Source organism: Taudactylus pleione, unplaced genomic scaffold (genome assembly GCF_031769625.1).
Source record: "Taudactylus pleione unplaced genomic scaffold, aTauple2 ptg000431l, whole genome shotgun sequence".
Classification (NCBI taxonomy): domain Eukaryota; kingdom Metazoa; phylum Chordata; class Amphibia; order Anura; family Myobatrachidae; genus Taudactylus; species Taudactylus pleione.
The window spans coordinates 2,008,829-2,027,084 of record NW_028284833.1 but is presented as its reverse complement, the minus strand read 5'-3'; the positions used below and the strand labels follow the sequence as shown (position 1 = coordinate 2,027,084).

Genomic DNA, 18,256 nt, shown 5'->3' with positions numbered 1-18,256 from the left:
CCTGCAAGTGCCATACGGCACCCAGTTTGGAAACCACTGCTGTAAGACACTGCATTTAGTCTGTTTGCTTTGTTTATTAATTGCTTTTAAAGCAGCAATTCCACATAGCCTATTTTGTTCTTTAAACAGCAAGTTAAGTACCTTTTAAGGATGCATTTGACCTACAAATCATTATCTCATTTTCAAAATCTCTCTGGTGGGCAGATAAGTATGGCTGATTGGGGAGAAAGAGGGGGAGAAGTTTGAAGTGGTGAAATCTGATTGACCTCAAAAAAGTTTTCCAATTTAACATCAGAAGAGGCTCCATAGTATGCACCACATCACTTTGCAAACCTCGGGCGGTTTTATGGAGCATGGATGGGGTGGTTAAAATAACTGAATAAAGCTGTTGCTTAATCTGGCCCATGCGGATCAGGCTAGCAAAAAGCTAAGCAGGGCAGTTCCAAACAGGACCGGTGGCACCCTTCATTTCAGCCACTTATGTGTGAGATGGCAGCCAGTTCTTTATCTCATTATTCTAACAGTTTCACTTTTGATGCTGATAACCTTCTATATTACACTTTACAGGATGTGCAAAAATTATTTGCGATTAACAGTGGTTTTAGAACTGTTTTATATTATATATACTGTCTGTCTAATAAAATGTCCTAACTCACTCATCAACGCCCAGCCCAAACCCCTGGACCTAGAAACATGAAAATCGGGGAGTATATTCTTTCCATGACGTAGGTGCCCATTAAGAAGGGATTTTTCGAAATTCGACTCTTAAGGGGGTGAAAAGGGCTAAAATGATTCCTCCCCCTGTGCAATGTCCTGCCTGACTGTCTCATCGAGGCTGTAGCACAGGTCATATTCAAACACCAACTGTCACCCCAAGTGCTGCAAACATCACTGGCAGTTGGTGTGACTCCTCTATTTGTATAATAAGGGAAGGTAATGTGTTACTAAGGAGGTGAGGGAGGGGAATGTGTTACTACAGAGGTGAGGGAGGGGAATACTCCTTTACCCCCCGGCTGCGGGACTCTCATCCCCTGGCTGCTGACATTGGCTATTGTTGCGTTACCTGCTGACGATGTTGGGTTATTTTGTATGCTGCCCGACGCAGTGGGGGCTCCCCGGCTACCAATGCGCATGACGGAGACGTCACAGACCATCGCTGATTATTGTATACAGTAGCTATAACTTTCAGTATAACACAAAAGTAACTATTAGAACTGCAAATAAAATCTACAGAAAAGCCACATTTAGCAGAAGGCTATTGGCAATTTAAGTATGCCTGTTAGTATATTGATCTCCTCATATGATGGCTGGTGTGCATTATGAATGGGTTTATATGGTCTATACTGTTATACATGCTTGTACATTACATGTAGTTCAGTTGTATCCGCCAAGGTATATACTATATAAAGGCACAACAAATCTTCCTGTTTTCTTGTGTCGGTGTCTTATCCTGTGAGCTATGGACTACAGTGTACTAATCACTCTATGTGGATGTTTACTATAGTCCTCCTCAGTGATACTGAGGTTTCCCTGTATTAGGAAGTGACCCTTCCCGTTTCCTGTGTAACCTTTGGATATATTTGAATGGCAGCTGTTCAGCATTGTCTCAGGAATGCCCTGGTTTCCTGACAGGATAAGGAACATGTGACCGTATGCATTCATGTCTGACGGAGGAAAAACAGAACTCGGATATATACATAGTATATACCAGGACACACTACTCAGTTTAATTGTTGTGGATTAATTTTCTAACAGTCCACATTTATTTTATCAAACATAATCTTCCTATTTGCTGTATAAATCATCCACATTCTAGCTATAGTCAGGCCACTGGAGAAGAGGACCTTCTCCTATGTATGTGGTCACTGCATTTTATGTTATAACCAGCGTGTTCCTTTATACCTCATGTCTTCATACTTGTTATTTTAATTTTTGACATTAATACCCGTTATTTATGATTAGATGCGGAGCAGCCCAAGGGGGGGAGTTTTACCACACCTAAAGAGGACAAATGGAGAAGTCACCCATAGTGACCAATCCGCTACTAGCTATCATTTATCTAGCACATCCTATAAAATGATAGGTAGGAACTGATTGGCTGTTATGGTAACGTCTGCTCTTGCCCTCTTTAGAAGGTTTGATGGTTTCCTCCGTTAGAATGCTTAGGAATATATATAGGACATTCTTATGCCGTACTTGGTCTCTGTCAAACGTGTTTGAATTCTGAGAGTTATTATAATCTATTCTTAACGTTGCAGTAGATTCCAGGCGAGAATAGCCCGTTCTAGTCTAGTGGTGTGGTAAAGGAGAATGGCAGGTGGAAGATAAAACTTACGCCATATGCCATGTTTGCTAAAGCGCACAAACGGTTTACATTGTGCGTACACTTCCTATTACATATGAGGCCGTTTTGTTTATTTTCAGCTGTGTCCGTACACTACCTAATGTCCCCCAGTCTTATTGTGTACTGTATATGGAACATGTAAATTAAAATATACAGTGTAATGCAGACCATACATTCCCCATTCTGCCGATCCCATCCGCTAACAATAATGTTTTGGTTCGGATTGTGAAGGCGAGGATTTCCAACATGTTGTATTTCTCCCATTCCCCGGTGTCAGGAGAACGAGGAATTTGGGCAATGGTTAGTCACAGAGTTTGTCAAATGGTCGTTAGAGAGGACCTGTGGAAGCTGTTGCCCATCGCAACAAAAAAATTCTATCCATTATTTGGGTTAGGTATATTTTGTCGATGTTAACCATGTCGGCATTCATACTGTCGACACGCCATACTGCTAATACTAATGTCGACATTTTTACATCTCAACATTCTGGCCATGTTGACTTATATGATTATGATCATTTTAACCATGTTGACAACATAACTGTCGACATTGAACATAAACTTTGTGACTGCTTACCCTAGTTATTTTATGGAATGTTCTAGATAAATTATGGCTACAATCTGATTTGTTGTTTAGGGCAACACCACAATTTGTACTCTATAAAGTTTGATATGTCTTGCTGTATATGCTGTAGTATATTGCACAGTGACTTGGTAGTATTTTGTGGTACATCCTGTGGCTCTGTAGTACAGTATATTGCACAGTGACTTGGTAGTATTTTGTGGTACATCCTGTGGCGCCTCTGTAGTACATTGCACAGTGACTTGGTAGTATTTTGTGGCACATCCTGTGGTGCCTCTGTAGTACATTGCACAGTGACTTGGTAGTATTTTGTGGCACATGCTGTGGTGGCTCTGTAGTACATTGTGCAGTGACTTGGTAGTATTTTGTGGCACATGCTGTGGTGGCTCTGTAGTACATTGCACAGTGACTTGGTAGTATTTTGTGGCACATGCTGTGGTGGCTCTGTAGTACATTGCACAGTGACTTGGTAGTATTTTGTGGTACATCCTGTGGCTCTGTAGTACATTGCACAGGGACTTGGTAGTATTTTGTGGTACATCCTGTGGCTCTATAGTATATTGCACAGTCACTCTAGTATTTTGTGGTACATCCTGTGGCTCTATAGTATATTGCACAGTGACTCTAGTATTTTGTGGTACATCCTGTGGCTCTGTAGTACATTGCACAGTGACTTGGTAGTATTTGTGGCACATGCTGTGGTGGCTCTGTAGCATATTGCACAGTGACTGTATTATTGTGTGGCACATGCTGTGGTGGCTCTGTAGTACATTGCACAGTGACTTGGTAGTATTTTGTGGCACATGCTGTAGTGGCTCTGTAGTATATTGCACAGTGACTTGGTAGTATTTTGTGGCACATGCTGTGGTGGCTCTGTAGTATATTGCACAGTGACTTGGTAGTATTTTGTGGCACATGTTGTGGTGGCTCTGTAGCACATTGCACTGTGAGTTGGTAGTATTTTGTGGTACATCCTGTGGCTCTGTAGTACATTGCACAGTGACTTGGTAGTATATTGGGGCATATGCTGTGGTGGCTCTGTAGTACATTGCACAGTGACTTGGTAGTATTTGTGGCACATCCTGTGGTGCCTCTGTAGTACATTGCACAGTGACTTAGTAGTATATTGGGGCACATGCTGTGGTAGCTCTGTAGTACATTGCACAGTGACTTGGTAGTATTTGTGGCACGTGCTGTGGTAGCTCTGTAGTACATTGCACAGTGACTTGGTAGTATTTGTGGCACATGCTGTGGTAGCTCTGTAGTATATTGCACAGTGACTTAGTAGTATATTGGGGCACATCCTGTGGTGCCTCTGTAGTACATTGCACAGTGACTTGGTAGTATATTGGGGCACATCCTGTGGTGGTGCCTCTGTAGTACATTGCACAGTGACTTGGTAGTATTTGTGGCACATGCTGTGGTAGCTCTGTAGTACATTGCACAGTGACTTGGTAGTATTCGTGGCACGTGCTGTGGTAGCTCTGTAGTACATTGCACAGTGACTTGGTAGTATTTGTGGCACATGCTGTGGTAGCTCTGTAGTATATTGCACAGTGATATTTATACATTTTTAAATACCATCTCTGCAGGGGCTTATTAAGAGAGGAAAGGGGCCCATGGGCATTCCCCATCCGGGGCCCCCTCCTCTCTCCCCGACGGCCGCCAGCAGACTGAAGCTGACCGCCGGCGGCCGCAGCATCAGTAGACTTGGCCCAGAGTCTACTGTGCATGCGCAGGTTGCCGGGGAAATGGCACGGTCGCTATTTTCCCGGTGATTTCCTCACTGCGTATGCACATAACGCTGGGAAAATGGCCAGGGCGGCCATTTTCCGGCGTTTTGTGCAGGGCTGAGACCCGACGTAGGACCTCGGAGTGGTAAGTGTTATAAAATATGGGTGCAGGGTGTGTGGTGCGGGCCCCCCGGACCCAGGGGCCCGTGTGCACCACACACCCTGCACCCATTATAGATACGCCCCTGCATCTCTGTCACCCTGGCCTATCTCTTGGTATCTTAAATTCATGTTGCACTTAATAATCCAAGTAAGAACAGGCTTCTATTCTTTCACAATATGTACCATGTGCAAATGTGGGAGAACCCGTTCCCTGCAGATCAGCCAATACAGGTGTGCTATGAAAGAGCCGGCTTACAGGGGCGTAGGCAAGGTTGGGTTCATTGTTGCGGGCGGCTATTACTGTGCACCAACCTGTTCAGAGATGTTTATTGTAGACAGAGTGAAAAGAAATTAGCAGTGTGTGTTTACTTATGACTTTCACTGGTTATATTGCAATGCTAATGGTTCTCTCTGATCACCAGGCACGAAAGACCAGAACGATGGTGATAAGAAAGCCGTACAGAAGAAAAAGGCAAAAGAGCTCAAATTGTTAGATCAAAAGACTGCCCAAAACCTTTGTAAGTCTACGTTACTCAGACAATACAAAAATCAGGTGCTAGCGGTTTGTATCGGCTCAAATATGAATTAAATATAAAAATATGTACAATTATATCATAACATCTATATAACGGACAGCTGATTCTAAAAGAAGGGAAACTGGAATCAAACTGAAAAATGTATATAAAAAAGTAATTTATTAATTGTATATACAGCAGGTAAAATACACCCAACGTTTTTCTCAGTGAATATATTTGCAATGTGGCTATTGTAAGGAAATGTCAGCAACATCCCATGCAATCCACACATGCAAAGAAATCCGACCATAGATGTCCATAAATTAAGTTATGTGTAATAATGTGAAATGACACAGGGTTTGCTATGGGTACATTTGTACATAGGAAACCGGGTACATGACCATAATTGAACATTTAGGCTGCTGTAGCTCTTACGCTTATTTTTTTTTAATCTTCTACAGCAATTTTCTTGGGTTCATTCCGAATGCCCTACGAGGAGATTAAGAGCATCATCCTGGAAGTGAATGAGCAAGTGCTGACGGAATCTATGATTGCGGTGAGGGTGTTACTCAATATCTGAAAGGATAAACTTTGTGTCTCCAGCTAAATAGTTCATAGCCGCACTTAGCCCCGCTGTGACTTGAAATGGTAGTTTTGGAAGGGTGATCACTGTAATGGAGCATACACACGGTCAGATGAACGATTTGACCAACGATTTGAACTATGAACGATGTTTGACTGCACGGTCAGATTTGTCAGATCTGTCAGATGAACGATTTGAACGATTTTTGACTGCATTAAAATGAATGAAATGAAATCTGACCGTGTGTTTGCTCCATAAAGCAGAACAATTGTATATCTACATGATCATTTGGTTCATCACGGTTGATTTTTACTTTGTTGCATTTTAGAACCTGATCAAGCAATTGCCAGAACCAGGCCTGCTTCAGTCGTTGGCAGAGTTTAAGGATGAATACAACGATTTAGCAGAGTCCGAGCAGTTCGGCGTTGTGGTAAGCGGGTTTTAATCTTTTGCACTTTGGGGCGGTTCGGGTTTTCATGTTCCACCTCCTGTTCCTCCAACAAATGCATAAAATGAAAGGAAAATAATGTTTATTATTATAACCGTCGTTGAGTTGTAAGGAACCTCTGTGCTCCGCAGTGAAAAATACATGCAGGAAAGTGTAGGGAGGGCCCTGCTGATGGAAGAGATTACAATGTAATATTTAGAGTCAGTGGGTCTGATTCAGGTTTGGGAACAGAGTGAGATAGAGCCAGTAACTGTGCATCTTGGGTAACACCAGGCTGCACTGCAGGTGGGACAGCGGTAACCTGTGCACAGTGAGCTTTAGATTTGGGAGGGGCGTGTCCAAACTGACATCTAAATTGCAGTGTAATAATAAAGATGTCCAGCATGTGTGGGCTACATGCAAAAGTAGCCAGTACTTATCCTGCATGCAAAACAAATGTATGTATTTACACCCCTTGCATTGCCAAATGGTTTGTCCAGGTGCACAGTTACTTGCTCTATCTTCTCTATTCCTAAATCTGAATCAGGCCCGGTGTGCTGTAGTCTCACATCTACTTTAATAAAACAGAGTGTATCGAGTATAGTTGTTCAGTTATGAATGTAATAACCAGAATGGGACTTAAATAGGGCTATTAGGATGCCTTGTATCTCCTGGTACCCAGCACCAGAGGGAGACCTGTGTTCTGTCTGTACTGTTGTTAAAGGAGGGACATTCACCACACTGAGGGGAGAGACCACTCTCTTGCCAAAGCCTCTCTCCTGCTGTATCCAAGATGGAGCCTACTGATCATACCAGTCCGTTTTCAGTGCGTCAGTAAGATATTCACAGGAAGGGAGGGCGTGATTGGGACACATTCACCATATGAAGTGGTGACGTCTCTTCCCCGATCTCCAGGCACTACTTCCTGGAAAATGGACGCCTCTGTCGTCTCCATCTTGGCGATGGCTGAGGTGACGGAAGAGGGATCTGCACCATTCTGCTATACCAAAAACGCTTGGGTCTATGTGCGCGTTTGTCCTGTGGGAGGGCAGAATGTTCCATCTGAATGATCTGATAAAGACATGAATGTGGTTACCTTACATTGTCCTTTATTCCTTCATATTTGTAGATGAGCACTGTCCCCCGCCTGCAGCCGAGGCTCAATGCCATCCTGTTTAAACTCAACTTTAACGAGCAAGTAGAGAACATCAAGCCTGACATTGTGTCTGTAACAGCTGCGTGTGAGGAGGTGCAGAAGAGTAGGAGCTTTTCCACGCTCTTAGAGATCACACTGCTTGTCGGGAATTTCATGAATGCCGGGTCCAGGAATGCTGGTGCTTTCGGCTTTGATATTAGTTTCCTCTGCAAGGTACAGAAGTTTTACAGTAAACATTTTACACACAAATTTTCCATTGTATTTCTCCATTTTATTTGATCCAGTTGGGCAGAGTGGTGGGCTTCTGCATATTGTTAGGGTTGATGAGAAAGATATACAAATGCTTTATAACTAATACTTTTAAGTAGACCGAAAGCATAAGTAATAACTGGCACTGAGAGAGAAGGGGATGGGAGAGAGTGGGTACGGATTACCCGGGCCTCTGTAGGGGCAGGGGAGGTGTAACCGTGGCCACAATGATGGCGATTCTGTGACCACGTACCCCCCCAGGGCCCGAGCCACCACGAAACAGCATATGCACATACTGAACCAATGTGCATGGCCGCCTCCTGTAGCCACACCCTTCATTACCTCCTTGGCCGGCCAAAGTCTCAGCAGCCCCAGAGGTAATGAGGCTCTGTTACTCTAAATGCTAGATGTCACTGACAGAGAACATTTCTGTAATACCTTACACCAGGGGTCTTCAACCTTTGCCCTCCAGCTGCTGTGGAACTACACATCCCAGCATGCACTGCCACCTTTTTGATATAACTATGGCAGTGCATGCCGGGATGTGTAGTACCACAGCAGCTGGAGGGCCAAGGTTGAAGACCCCTGCCTTACACGGATGATACAGTACTTGATTATAAGGACTGTAATCTCTAAAATGACTAAATGTACTTCTCACTGGTGACTCTGTATGCTAGACATCATTTCATGTTACCCTCTGTACGGTCTATGAGCAAACTTAAGCTGGGCACACACTGGAGCGATTCTGGCGCCATATGTAGTTTCTGGCTGAATCAGAACGACATAGCGACCGGATTGCTCAGTGCGTATGGCCAATATGCACGCTCCCGTGGTCGTTAACGATATTGTCCGGCTGGCCACGCTGCAAGGGCAACCGGACGATATCGCATGCAGCGCCATGCAAGGTAATGGAGGATGGAACGAGGGTTAATGCCGTCCTTCGTTACATCGTTCTTATGTGTAATGGCCGCCATATCATCCCGGTACACATCGTCTAGTGTGTAACCAGTGTTATGGAGCGTACACACAGTCAGATGAACGATTGGACCAGCGATTTGAACGAGTTTGCAAACGATTTGATCGATTTGAACTACGAACGATTTTTGATTGCATTAAAATGACTGAAATCGTCCAAAACTGACTGCAAACACATCAGATGTCAGATATCGTTGTCTGGCCATCGGGAACGCACATCGTTCAGACAGATATGTCAGATTTTTCCTTCAGATATGAACGATTTTTTAAATCGTTATCGTTCAGATCTGAAGAAAAATCTGACCGTCTGTATGCACCATTAGGAGTCTTCTGTTTCTTAACTCAAACTCTTGTTAATTTTGGTCCTCTCTGGACCTGGTCCTGGTGCCCATAACCCCTGTATACATTGAAGAGCCACTTATCTCCTATCACGCCAGCAATCTGTATTGTGCGAGGATGATCACTCTTCAGTTACATGTGACAGGTTTTTGAGTGGAGATTTTGAGATTCTGAGAAAGTGAAAGATAAACAATGAAATTGCTCTGGATGCCAAATGCAATCCGAGTCACTGCCAGCTAGCACGGTCACTGCCAGTGGCTCCCACATGCCCCCTCACTTATCCTGCAGAACTCCAGGGGGCTTTACAATGTCACCTGGCATGCAGAAGCCAGTACAGGTAACTACAAGTTAAACTGTGATTTGCCATCCTACTTATCTATACAGTGCTTGGATGTAAAGCCACATCACTATTCTCTGTACAGCGTTGCGGAATATGTGTACGCTATATAAATAACTGGTAATAAATAAATCGCAGTTGAACCTGATGCTAACCCCGCTGGCACTACACAGCCACTGCTGCAGGTGGTTACCATGGGCCAGGAGTGGCCGAGTACAAATCTATTTCCTTGTTGGCAAACCCCTATAACGTGCGCCGCTGCCCGGATGTGTGTTCTGAACAACTCTAACCTCATGTTTTTCCAGTTAAAAGATACGAAGTCAGCTGACCAGAAGACCACGTTGTTACACTTCCTAGCCGAAACCTGCGAACACGATTTCCCTGAAGTATTAAAGTTCCCGGATGAGATGGTTCATGTAGAAAAAGCCAGCAGAGGTATTTGTTTCCTGTCTGTCCACTTACATCTATTATTTTATTTTTTATTTATTTTTGTTAAGTTAAAAGTCCCCAAATGATAATGTAGATGTAGCAAACCTAAAATGATCCTTTAAATGTGGGTAATTCAGCAGTGATTACATGGCCCGAGGCGTGCATCTAACGTGTGTGCTATGTTCCTGCCATAGTGATAGAGAAAGTGTTTTCCTGGTGATTACACTTTGATGCGATGAGGTTCTTGATTACAGTAATAATATGCTTTGCATATATGTGTCCAATCCAAGCTTGTTCCATATTATATCAGTATCATTGTTATTAATTCCTTTGCTACCATGTGGCTGGAGTATAACCTCTACACTTATCCGCTTTCTTCCAGCATTAGGGGTAAATTATACTCCATAGTGTAACAATGGTTCAATACAATTCAATATAGCTATTATTACTGTTGTACTGAAGGTTTTAGGAAAACAGCAGGTGCTTTATTTCCACCAAAGGATAGATCTTTTGTTGTCGGTATAGTAATGTTAACCAGACCTGACTGTAGAATAAATTAAATGTACAGTACATGCTTCTGTAAATGAATCCATACTACAGCTGTTTGATTCCTAATAAAATGACTAAGAGCGTGTGCCTTTGCCCATATTTTTGAGTGTCATAATATATTCTATCAAATTACAATAAGCTGGCATTATAGCTATGGCTATACACTAAAGATGAAATGTCTCATCTGGGACAGGTCTTTTTATGTGTTGGCTAATACAATCCCTTGATTTGTCCTGGGAGAGATATGAACAGTGCGCTGTATATGTGCGTTACGTATTCTGTCTCATCCACACCTGCACTTCTCACTGGTCCCGGTGGCAGCCATAGGGGGGCAGGGGGTCTAGTTGGGATGCCGGCGGTCATTACACTGGTGCCGGAATCCCAGCTCCAGAATCCCGACCGCTGGCATCCCGATGGTAAATATTACGGTTAGGGGGAGGGTTAGTGTTTGGGCACTAGGGCAGGGGTCTTCAACCTTTGCCCTCCAGCTGCTGTGGAACTACACATCCCAGCATGCACTGCCACCTTTTTGATAAAACAGCACGCTAAAGCTATGGCAGTGCATGCTGGGATGTGTAGTTCCACAGGGTGTGGGTTAGGGGGAGGGTTAGGATACTTATCTTATTGTGTCAGGATGACAACCGCCAAGATCCCGTACCCATCCCAGCGGAAGGGAGGCAGTGGCCGTGATTAGCACACCACTGGGAAGTTTAGCATGCTAGCTTGGTTAATCAGCATGCTAACCACCGAAGCCGTACAGCCTCTACCATGCTAATTAGTGTTAGATTTTTTTTGGTGTGTGCTTGTGACAGGCTTTGAATAGATGATATCTTAGTACGAGAGGACTCGTCTCAGTGTTATCACATGAAGGCGCACGCCATTCATTTCTTTACCTTTTCCGCTGTTGCAGTGTCTGCAGAAAATTTGCAGAAAAATTTGGATCAAATGAAGAAACAAGTTTCAGATCTCCAGAAGAACATTGAGAACTTCCCGCCGTCAAATGACGAGAAGGATAAATTTGTGGAAAAGATGACCATATCCTTTGCTACAGCTGGCCCTCTACTAACTTGTATTGATTGTACGTTTAACATTCAGCCAAGATCAAAGGCCGCATGTAAAAAGTCCACGGTTTAGGGCAGCCATGCACAACCTGCGACCCAGGGGCCACATGCAGCCCCTGCCCTCGTCTTATGCAGCTCTCTGGTGAGACAGACCACCCTGGTGGTATTTATTTTCTCTCTCATAAAGATACTACTTTACCTTTTTGTTTCTGCACCTGAGACTGGGGAGAGTGGTGAGAATTCTCATTGGGCCAGGACTCATTGGGACCTGTGACGGACAGCCTGGCGTCCAATCGGAATAGCTGCCATGCATCCGTATTTGCAGAGAATCGGCCGGAGCTTTCTGTCTCCATAATGTAATGTAATCATTATAGTGCGAGATTACCACTAAGCGCTTTCCCGCTCCCCGCTCCAATTCTACTCCAACAGGCAGACTGGCTACAGATTCTAGCCCAGGTAAATATACTTCTTAGTCTCAACACACTTCATCATTATTACAGTTATGAGACTTAAGGAACGAGCCGAAGTGTTCCGGCAATGAGTAGTTGCCGACTAACAACAAATGTCTGGTTTCTGTAGCGTTTTAGAGAATTTTGTATAATTTATTGTTATTCCCATAGTATGAGTCAGACTGGGACTTTACTGGGACTGTCACAATGTTGCAAGGCCTATTTTATATGTTTAAGCAAATAAAGTTTTATTGTGGCCCCTTCTATGAGTGCATTCTCTTAATGCGGGCCCCAGACTACAAAAGGTTGTGCACCCCTGCTGTAGGGCGAGTACACCAGTGTTGTTCTGGGGAAATCAGCACCACAGTGTCACAGTAGAAAATAAAATGATCAGAGAACGTCTGCAAAGATGGCTAATTAGTGTGCTCTGTAGTCCGTGCTAGATGTTTTACAATTAGTGTGACAGTGCATTAAAAATATGCTGGACCCTACTATATTCTAGCATCGCCAATAAATGACCCCTCAAATTCTCTCTCCCCCACCAGGTCTAATGCAATTTGTCACACATCCCCTGTAAGTTAGCACACATCCATGTCCACAGATCCCATGTAATGCAGCGCACATGGCTTGCAAAGGAGCACACTTCTCCAATAACTCGGCACACTTCCTTGGACACAAATTACCTGTAATCCATCACACTTCCTGCTTGTGTAGCCGTCAGTGTGCTGGAGAGTGGCAGCCATTTTCTTGTAGCACACATCCCCTTATTCTCCCCAGTGTTTTCTCCATGGTGGGTATGATGCCATCACTGTATAGCACACACCCTGCCCGTCCTCAGGGAAATGGCTAAGACTCTTCAGGGAGTCAGGGCGATCGTCACTATTTTAGGAAGTCTCACGGAAATTCAGTGGCAGTCGGCAAGTATGGCTAAGTGTAGAGGCGAATGCTCCGTCCCAAGTAGTACAAAGGGACACTTCACTTTTGGCAACTCACTTTTTCTGAATAATTCCATTCTAGCTGCAATATAATGCCATGGCATGTCCTGTGTTCTGGTGTGCGCCATCATTTGTGGGCCCGTGGATGTCTTGTGCTACCTCAGAACTGTTACTACTTTTTTTTTTTTAAACATGACAATATAGACCTGGCCAGTGCACCATTAGACGTATGTATTCAGTTCTTTTCCTTGACTCTTGCATCATACGTATTTGTGAAAGAAGCCCAGGAGCAGTACACCAAGCTGTGCATGATGCATGACAATATGGTGTCGTTATTTGAAGAATTGGGAGTTTACTTTGTGTTTGACCCTAAGAAGCTCTCCATCGAGGAGTTCTTCATGGAACTACAGAATTTCCGCGTCATGTTTGTGGTAAGCTTATGTACTATAACCTGACTACTGGATATGGTTTCCCGTCGAAAATGTCTCAAGACCACAGGTTCTCAAACTCTGTCCTTAGGACCCCAAACAGTGCATGTTTTCCAGGTCTCCTCACAGAATCACAAGATAAATAATTATCTCCACCTGTGGATCTTTCAAAATGTGCACCTGCTGGGTGACCTGGAAAGGGTGAACTATGTGGGGTACTGAGGACCGAGTTTGAGAACCACTGCTCTAGACTATGATTTATATGTAAACTATGGTGCAGATGTGTTGACCTTTTAGTGTTGGAGTTCATCCAATCAGATCACTGTCACATGTTTTCCATGGATGTGTATGTATTGTCACATGTCGTGGATGTGTATGTGCTACGTACAGGATAAGGGGCGTTTTTGCATCTGAAGCTCTGATTGGCATCTTCCGAGTCCTTATCTGGCCAAGTTCAGCATGTTGGAAATTACTGGCATTGTAGGTTGTTCATGCTAGTAACGTAAATCCCGCTAATGTCAGGCAGATGACGCACTGTTAAGGGTCAGCATGGGGTGGAGAGCTGCGTACAACCATCCTCCCACTAACTGTCTCCTTATGCTGGTAACATGAGATACATTCTAGAGCAGGAGTGGGCCATCAGCGGCTCTCCAGCTGCTGTGGAACTACACATCCCAGCATGCCCTGAATCAGTGTTGCTATTTAGCCATGCTAAAACTGTTGCAGGGCATGCTGGAATGTGTAGTTCAACAGCAGCTGAAGGGCCACATTTTGCCCACCCCTATTCTAGAGTGTATCTAACCAACGGTAACCCATATTTCTGTACTTGTCCCCTGGGCCTGTTATACCCTGCTATAGTTAGTCCCCAGATGTTTCTGTAAGCGAGATAACAGTACTTGACGTATTGGTTCATATCACAAATTTACTTATGTATAATTTTTTAAATTCCTATTATTTGATTTCGTAGCAAGCGCTGAAAGATAATCAGAAGAGGCGCGAGGCAGAGGAGAAGGCCAAACGGGCTAAACTGGCCAAGGAAAAGCAAGAGAAGGAGAAGCAGGAGAGAGAGAAACGAAAGGGCAACCCAGTAATAGACATCAATGCCGGTAAGGTTATCCTACTTTACACTGCAAAGCTAAAGTGATCACGCATTTTACTTCTCCACCGTAATTATACAGCATTTTTCATTCAAGTTTCAGAATATAAAATAGAAGAGAGGAAGCTGTCATTTCCTCTGTAATGTTAACAGTGTATAAACAGTAAAAGGTTTAATATCACAGAGAAATGATATAAAGAAAAGACAAAAACAGCCAAATATTCAATTACAATATAATCGTTTCAATTCAAGACCACCATTCCCTTCTTTATCATTATCTAGATAACTTTCATCTCAACTGTGCTCCAAATGCATTTGCTTTGCTTTTCTGGCAAAGTGTGAGACTCGATGCCTTTGGGCAGGCTGCGAAACGCGTGGAAATGAAATTCAGATGGAAATTGTTTTTACAACTCTGCTTTTCCATTTCCGAAAGAAACTGCAACCGTGTACGTACAGCAAGGGTATTTAATAGGTGTCCCTCCAACTGCTGTGGAACTGCATATCACAGCATGCCCTGGCAGCAAAACTGCGGCAGAGAATGCTGGGAAGTGTAGTTCTGCAGCTGCTGGGGGATCCGCATGTTGAATACCCCTGCTGTACAGCTTCCTTTATTCTGCTGTCTCTTGTGCTGCTGGCAGCAATTTTCTTTACAAGATAGCAGAAACACATGGCGCAACCTATTTTCCAAAAGTCACAGTGTAAGGGTGAGAGACCAGTCCAATGGTTACCAGCTGTTTATCACGGTCATTGGGCAGTGATTATCATGCAGACCAGTGTTTAGTAAATGCTATAGCTTTGTGTGTGTTCTCTCTCATTCCTATCAGCCAGCTGTGTCATTATAGCTGTATGATTGTGCTAATTGTTCTCCCCGTGCAATGGAAACCCCTTTATAAGAACACTAAATTAAATTTTATATAAATTAACATTTTTAGGGTAAAGTATAAGTTACATATGTATAGTAATTAGAAAGTAAAAACATAACGTTTACAGATGATGTTTACTGTCCAAGCAGAGCTGTCACCAGGCCCTCCAGCATTGTTCTGCCTTCTGCACAATCCCCCGGGAGGGAACATTCTGTCCTGAAGGCTGCATTGTGTCCTGGGCAGGCTTCCTCCAGCCTTTAGAGGATGACGGTCCAGCTGTACTGCTGTGTTTGTAGGGGGAAATCTGTCCCAGCACTGGGGATTACAGGGGAACTGGATGTTGTGCTCATTTCATACAGTGCAAGTTACTGTCAGGTAAAAGCCACGTGGGCACATTTCTAGCCAGGTGCAGTAGATATTTGTTTCTCTGGTAAAGTAAAAAGACATGATCATGGTTACCCATTCGGTTAAGGCTTAATAATGCTGCTATAACTTGAGTGCCTGTCACGGGATGTAGTTACCATCCCAGTGCTCAAGATACCGGTGCCTGAATCCCAGGGGGGTGGGTTAGGGGGAGGGTTAGTAGTTAGGGTAAGGGGACTAACCTGCACGTGTCGGGATTCTGACTGTTGGAATGCCGCTGTCTGTATTTTGAACGCCGGCATCCTGTACCCAACCCCCTGTCACCTACTTCCAAATACTTAGTAAACACATGTTTGAGAAGCCAACCAATGGTGTACTATAATGGGTGCCGGGGTCAGGGGGGACTACACCGCACACCCTGCACTCAATACTTTACTTAGCTTCTGCCAGCCAGCGGCGTCTTGTCTCTGGCATCGTTTTAGGAAACCTCTTCGGAATATGGCGGCGGTGACATGTTTCTGTAGTAAATCAGCGGAAATATGGTGAGACAGAGCCAGAAATATGCACATGTGCCAAAGACTATGGCGCAGTGTTAGAGGCTGCACACGGCTCCCCTCCAGCCTGACATCACCCCTGCAGCCAACCAAATTATTTTATGTTTAATTCACTGTGCGTTACAGCCTTAAGGTGCATATACACACAACAATTTTGTGAACAACTATCGTTAAACGATATTAATTGTCGTTCATTGTTGAAAAAATCGTTCACTTTCTAAGTTAAAACGATGAATGATTATCGTTCATGCGCGTTCATGTTTGTAGTTCAGTCAGACTGACCAACTTAACGATTTTCATTAAGGGAATATGCAAAAATCGTTTGTAGTTCAAAAAAATCGTTCATTACATTTAGTAAATGAGCGATTTTAGTAAATGATTTTTGTTCATTTTTCCTTTGAAAAAATGAACGAAAATCGTTTAATTAAATCGTTCATTTACGTGTGTGTGTGTGTGTGTGTGTGTGTGTGTGTGTGTGTGTGTGTATGCAGCTTAATAGTTTATTCTCAAATCACAGTTCACATGTGTAAAAAGATCCGACTTGATCGCATATCCCATGTACTGGCTTTAATATGTCTCTGAGTAACTTCCTGTGACATCATCAAAGTGTTGGAAGTCTGTTACCAGCACAAGCTCCTTACTGGCTCTGAACGATCACATGACATTGTTAGCCCATATGACTGCCCACATAGACCATTAACTTTTTATCACTGAAAGATCAATAGAATCCCAGTACTTGACCTCTACCAGCGATGAAGATATTCAGATGAGACAGTTTCCAGAAAAGACAGTATTTACAAATGAGATCTTGATGATCATTTTAATACACATTACTTGTAACAATAGCGTACTGTCAAAAACTAACGGAAATACAGATTTTGGATACATTTCCGTAAAGTGAAAAAAAGTCTAAAAATCCAAAAGGAAAGAAAAATTCCCCAATAATTTTTCAGTATTTTGATACTATTTTATTTGTTTTCACCCTGAAATCTGAGTGATTAACGCCTGCTGAGGTTGTGTTTGGTTTTACAGCGAGCTCTGGCTACTAAGAGGGTAGATTTCTCAAGAATGTGTTTTCTTTAGAAGAGGGGGTTAGAGATTACTTTTCCATGCACAAAAGTGTAAACGGTCAGTGACGTGATCTCTCCAGAGACTTATTGCTAATATATGCATCCTGCAACCTTTTATATTTAATGATTGCTTTTAGAATATCTAACGTATCTGGTAAGTATATATGGTTTGCACGTCTTCCAGAAGCAGGAACAGCTGGCACATATTGTCAGGCACACTGTCGTTGATGGAATGTTAATACTGGCAAAGTCCTGTACACCACAAAGGATGTTATATTGGACCTGACCTGTAGAAACAACATAGCAAACAGTTCTTTAAAATATTATATTACAAGAACGCTAGCTTTCTCTATAAAGACTTTTGTTTGCACATGAGATATTTCCACATCTCGGAGGAATGTAAGCTTGTTATTCCTGAGCCTGAGATTTCCTGTGCAGCCAGTGGGTGATGAAGGCCAGATGCTCTTTCCTGCCTTTGTATTGAGATTCGGAGACCAAGTTACACTCCGAAAACAATCAATTTGCCTGATCACCATGTAAGATCATGTTTGCTGTAATATAGACCTCTCCTGTCCAGGCCACTCTGTGTGTGTGTATGTAGGTGACCGACCAGCGTGCTTCAGAGTTTAGGAAGAAAGCAGAAATATTTGCATCAGGTATACGGTCATTTAAATATCCGTATGCCCCTTTCTCACAAGGAAGTCATCAAAATACATATTTTACTATATCTGTGCCCAGAATAAAATGACAGATATTTACGGTTGATTTCATTAGAAAAGTTTTTACAGTTTTCTGTGTTTTTATAATGTATTTTTAACACTCGGGTGCAACTGCTGTAGTTTGTTATTATTCATTACATGGCGAAACAAGGGGTCCACAGCGCCTAACAAGTACATAAACAGTGCACACATAACAAGGAAAAAGTGCACCAGCCTCACAGTACAAACATTGCATATTACAAGATATAAGCTAAGCAAACATCGCAGCATATACAGATGTGTCCACATACATCTATCCTCCATGCACTACAAGTCGCGCCACACATAACACGGGAGCT

At 43.2% G+C, this 18,256-nt stretch overlaps 1 protein-coding gene across 2 annotated transcripts in view; it reads left to right on the top strand.

Annotated features, from left to right (window-relative positions):
* Nucleotides 1–18,256, top strand: part of DIAPH1 (diaphanous related formin 1) — a 253,834-nt gene that overhangs the window by 220,314 nt on the left and 15,264 nt on the right. For both annotated transcript variants that reach the window (XM_088447392.1, XM_088447393.1), the window contains exons 18-25: nucleotides 5,244–5,339; nucleotides 5,798–5,892; nucleotides 6,248–6,349; nucleotides 7,476–7,715; nucleotides 9,708–9,837; nucleotides 11,291–11,415; nucleotides 13,092–13,256; nucleotides 14,221–14,359. In XM_088447392.1, the coding sequence (XP_088303518.1) occupies nucleotides 5,244–5,339; nucleotides 5,798–5,892; nucleotides 6,248–6,349; nucleotides 7,476–7,715; nucleotides 9,708–9,837; nucleotides 11,291–11,415; nucleotides 13,092–13,256; nucleotides 14,221–14,359 (1,092 nt within the window). The remainder of the gene's footprint in view (nucleotides 1–5,243; nucleotides 5,340–5,797; nucleotides 5,893–6,247; nucleotides 6,350–7,475; nucleotides 7,716–9,707; nucleotides 9,838–11,290; nucleotides 11,416–13,091; nucleotides 13,257–14,220; nucleotides 14,360–18,256) is intronic.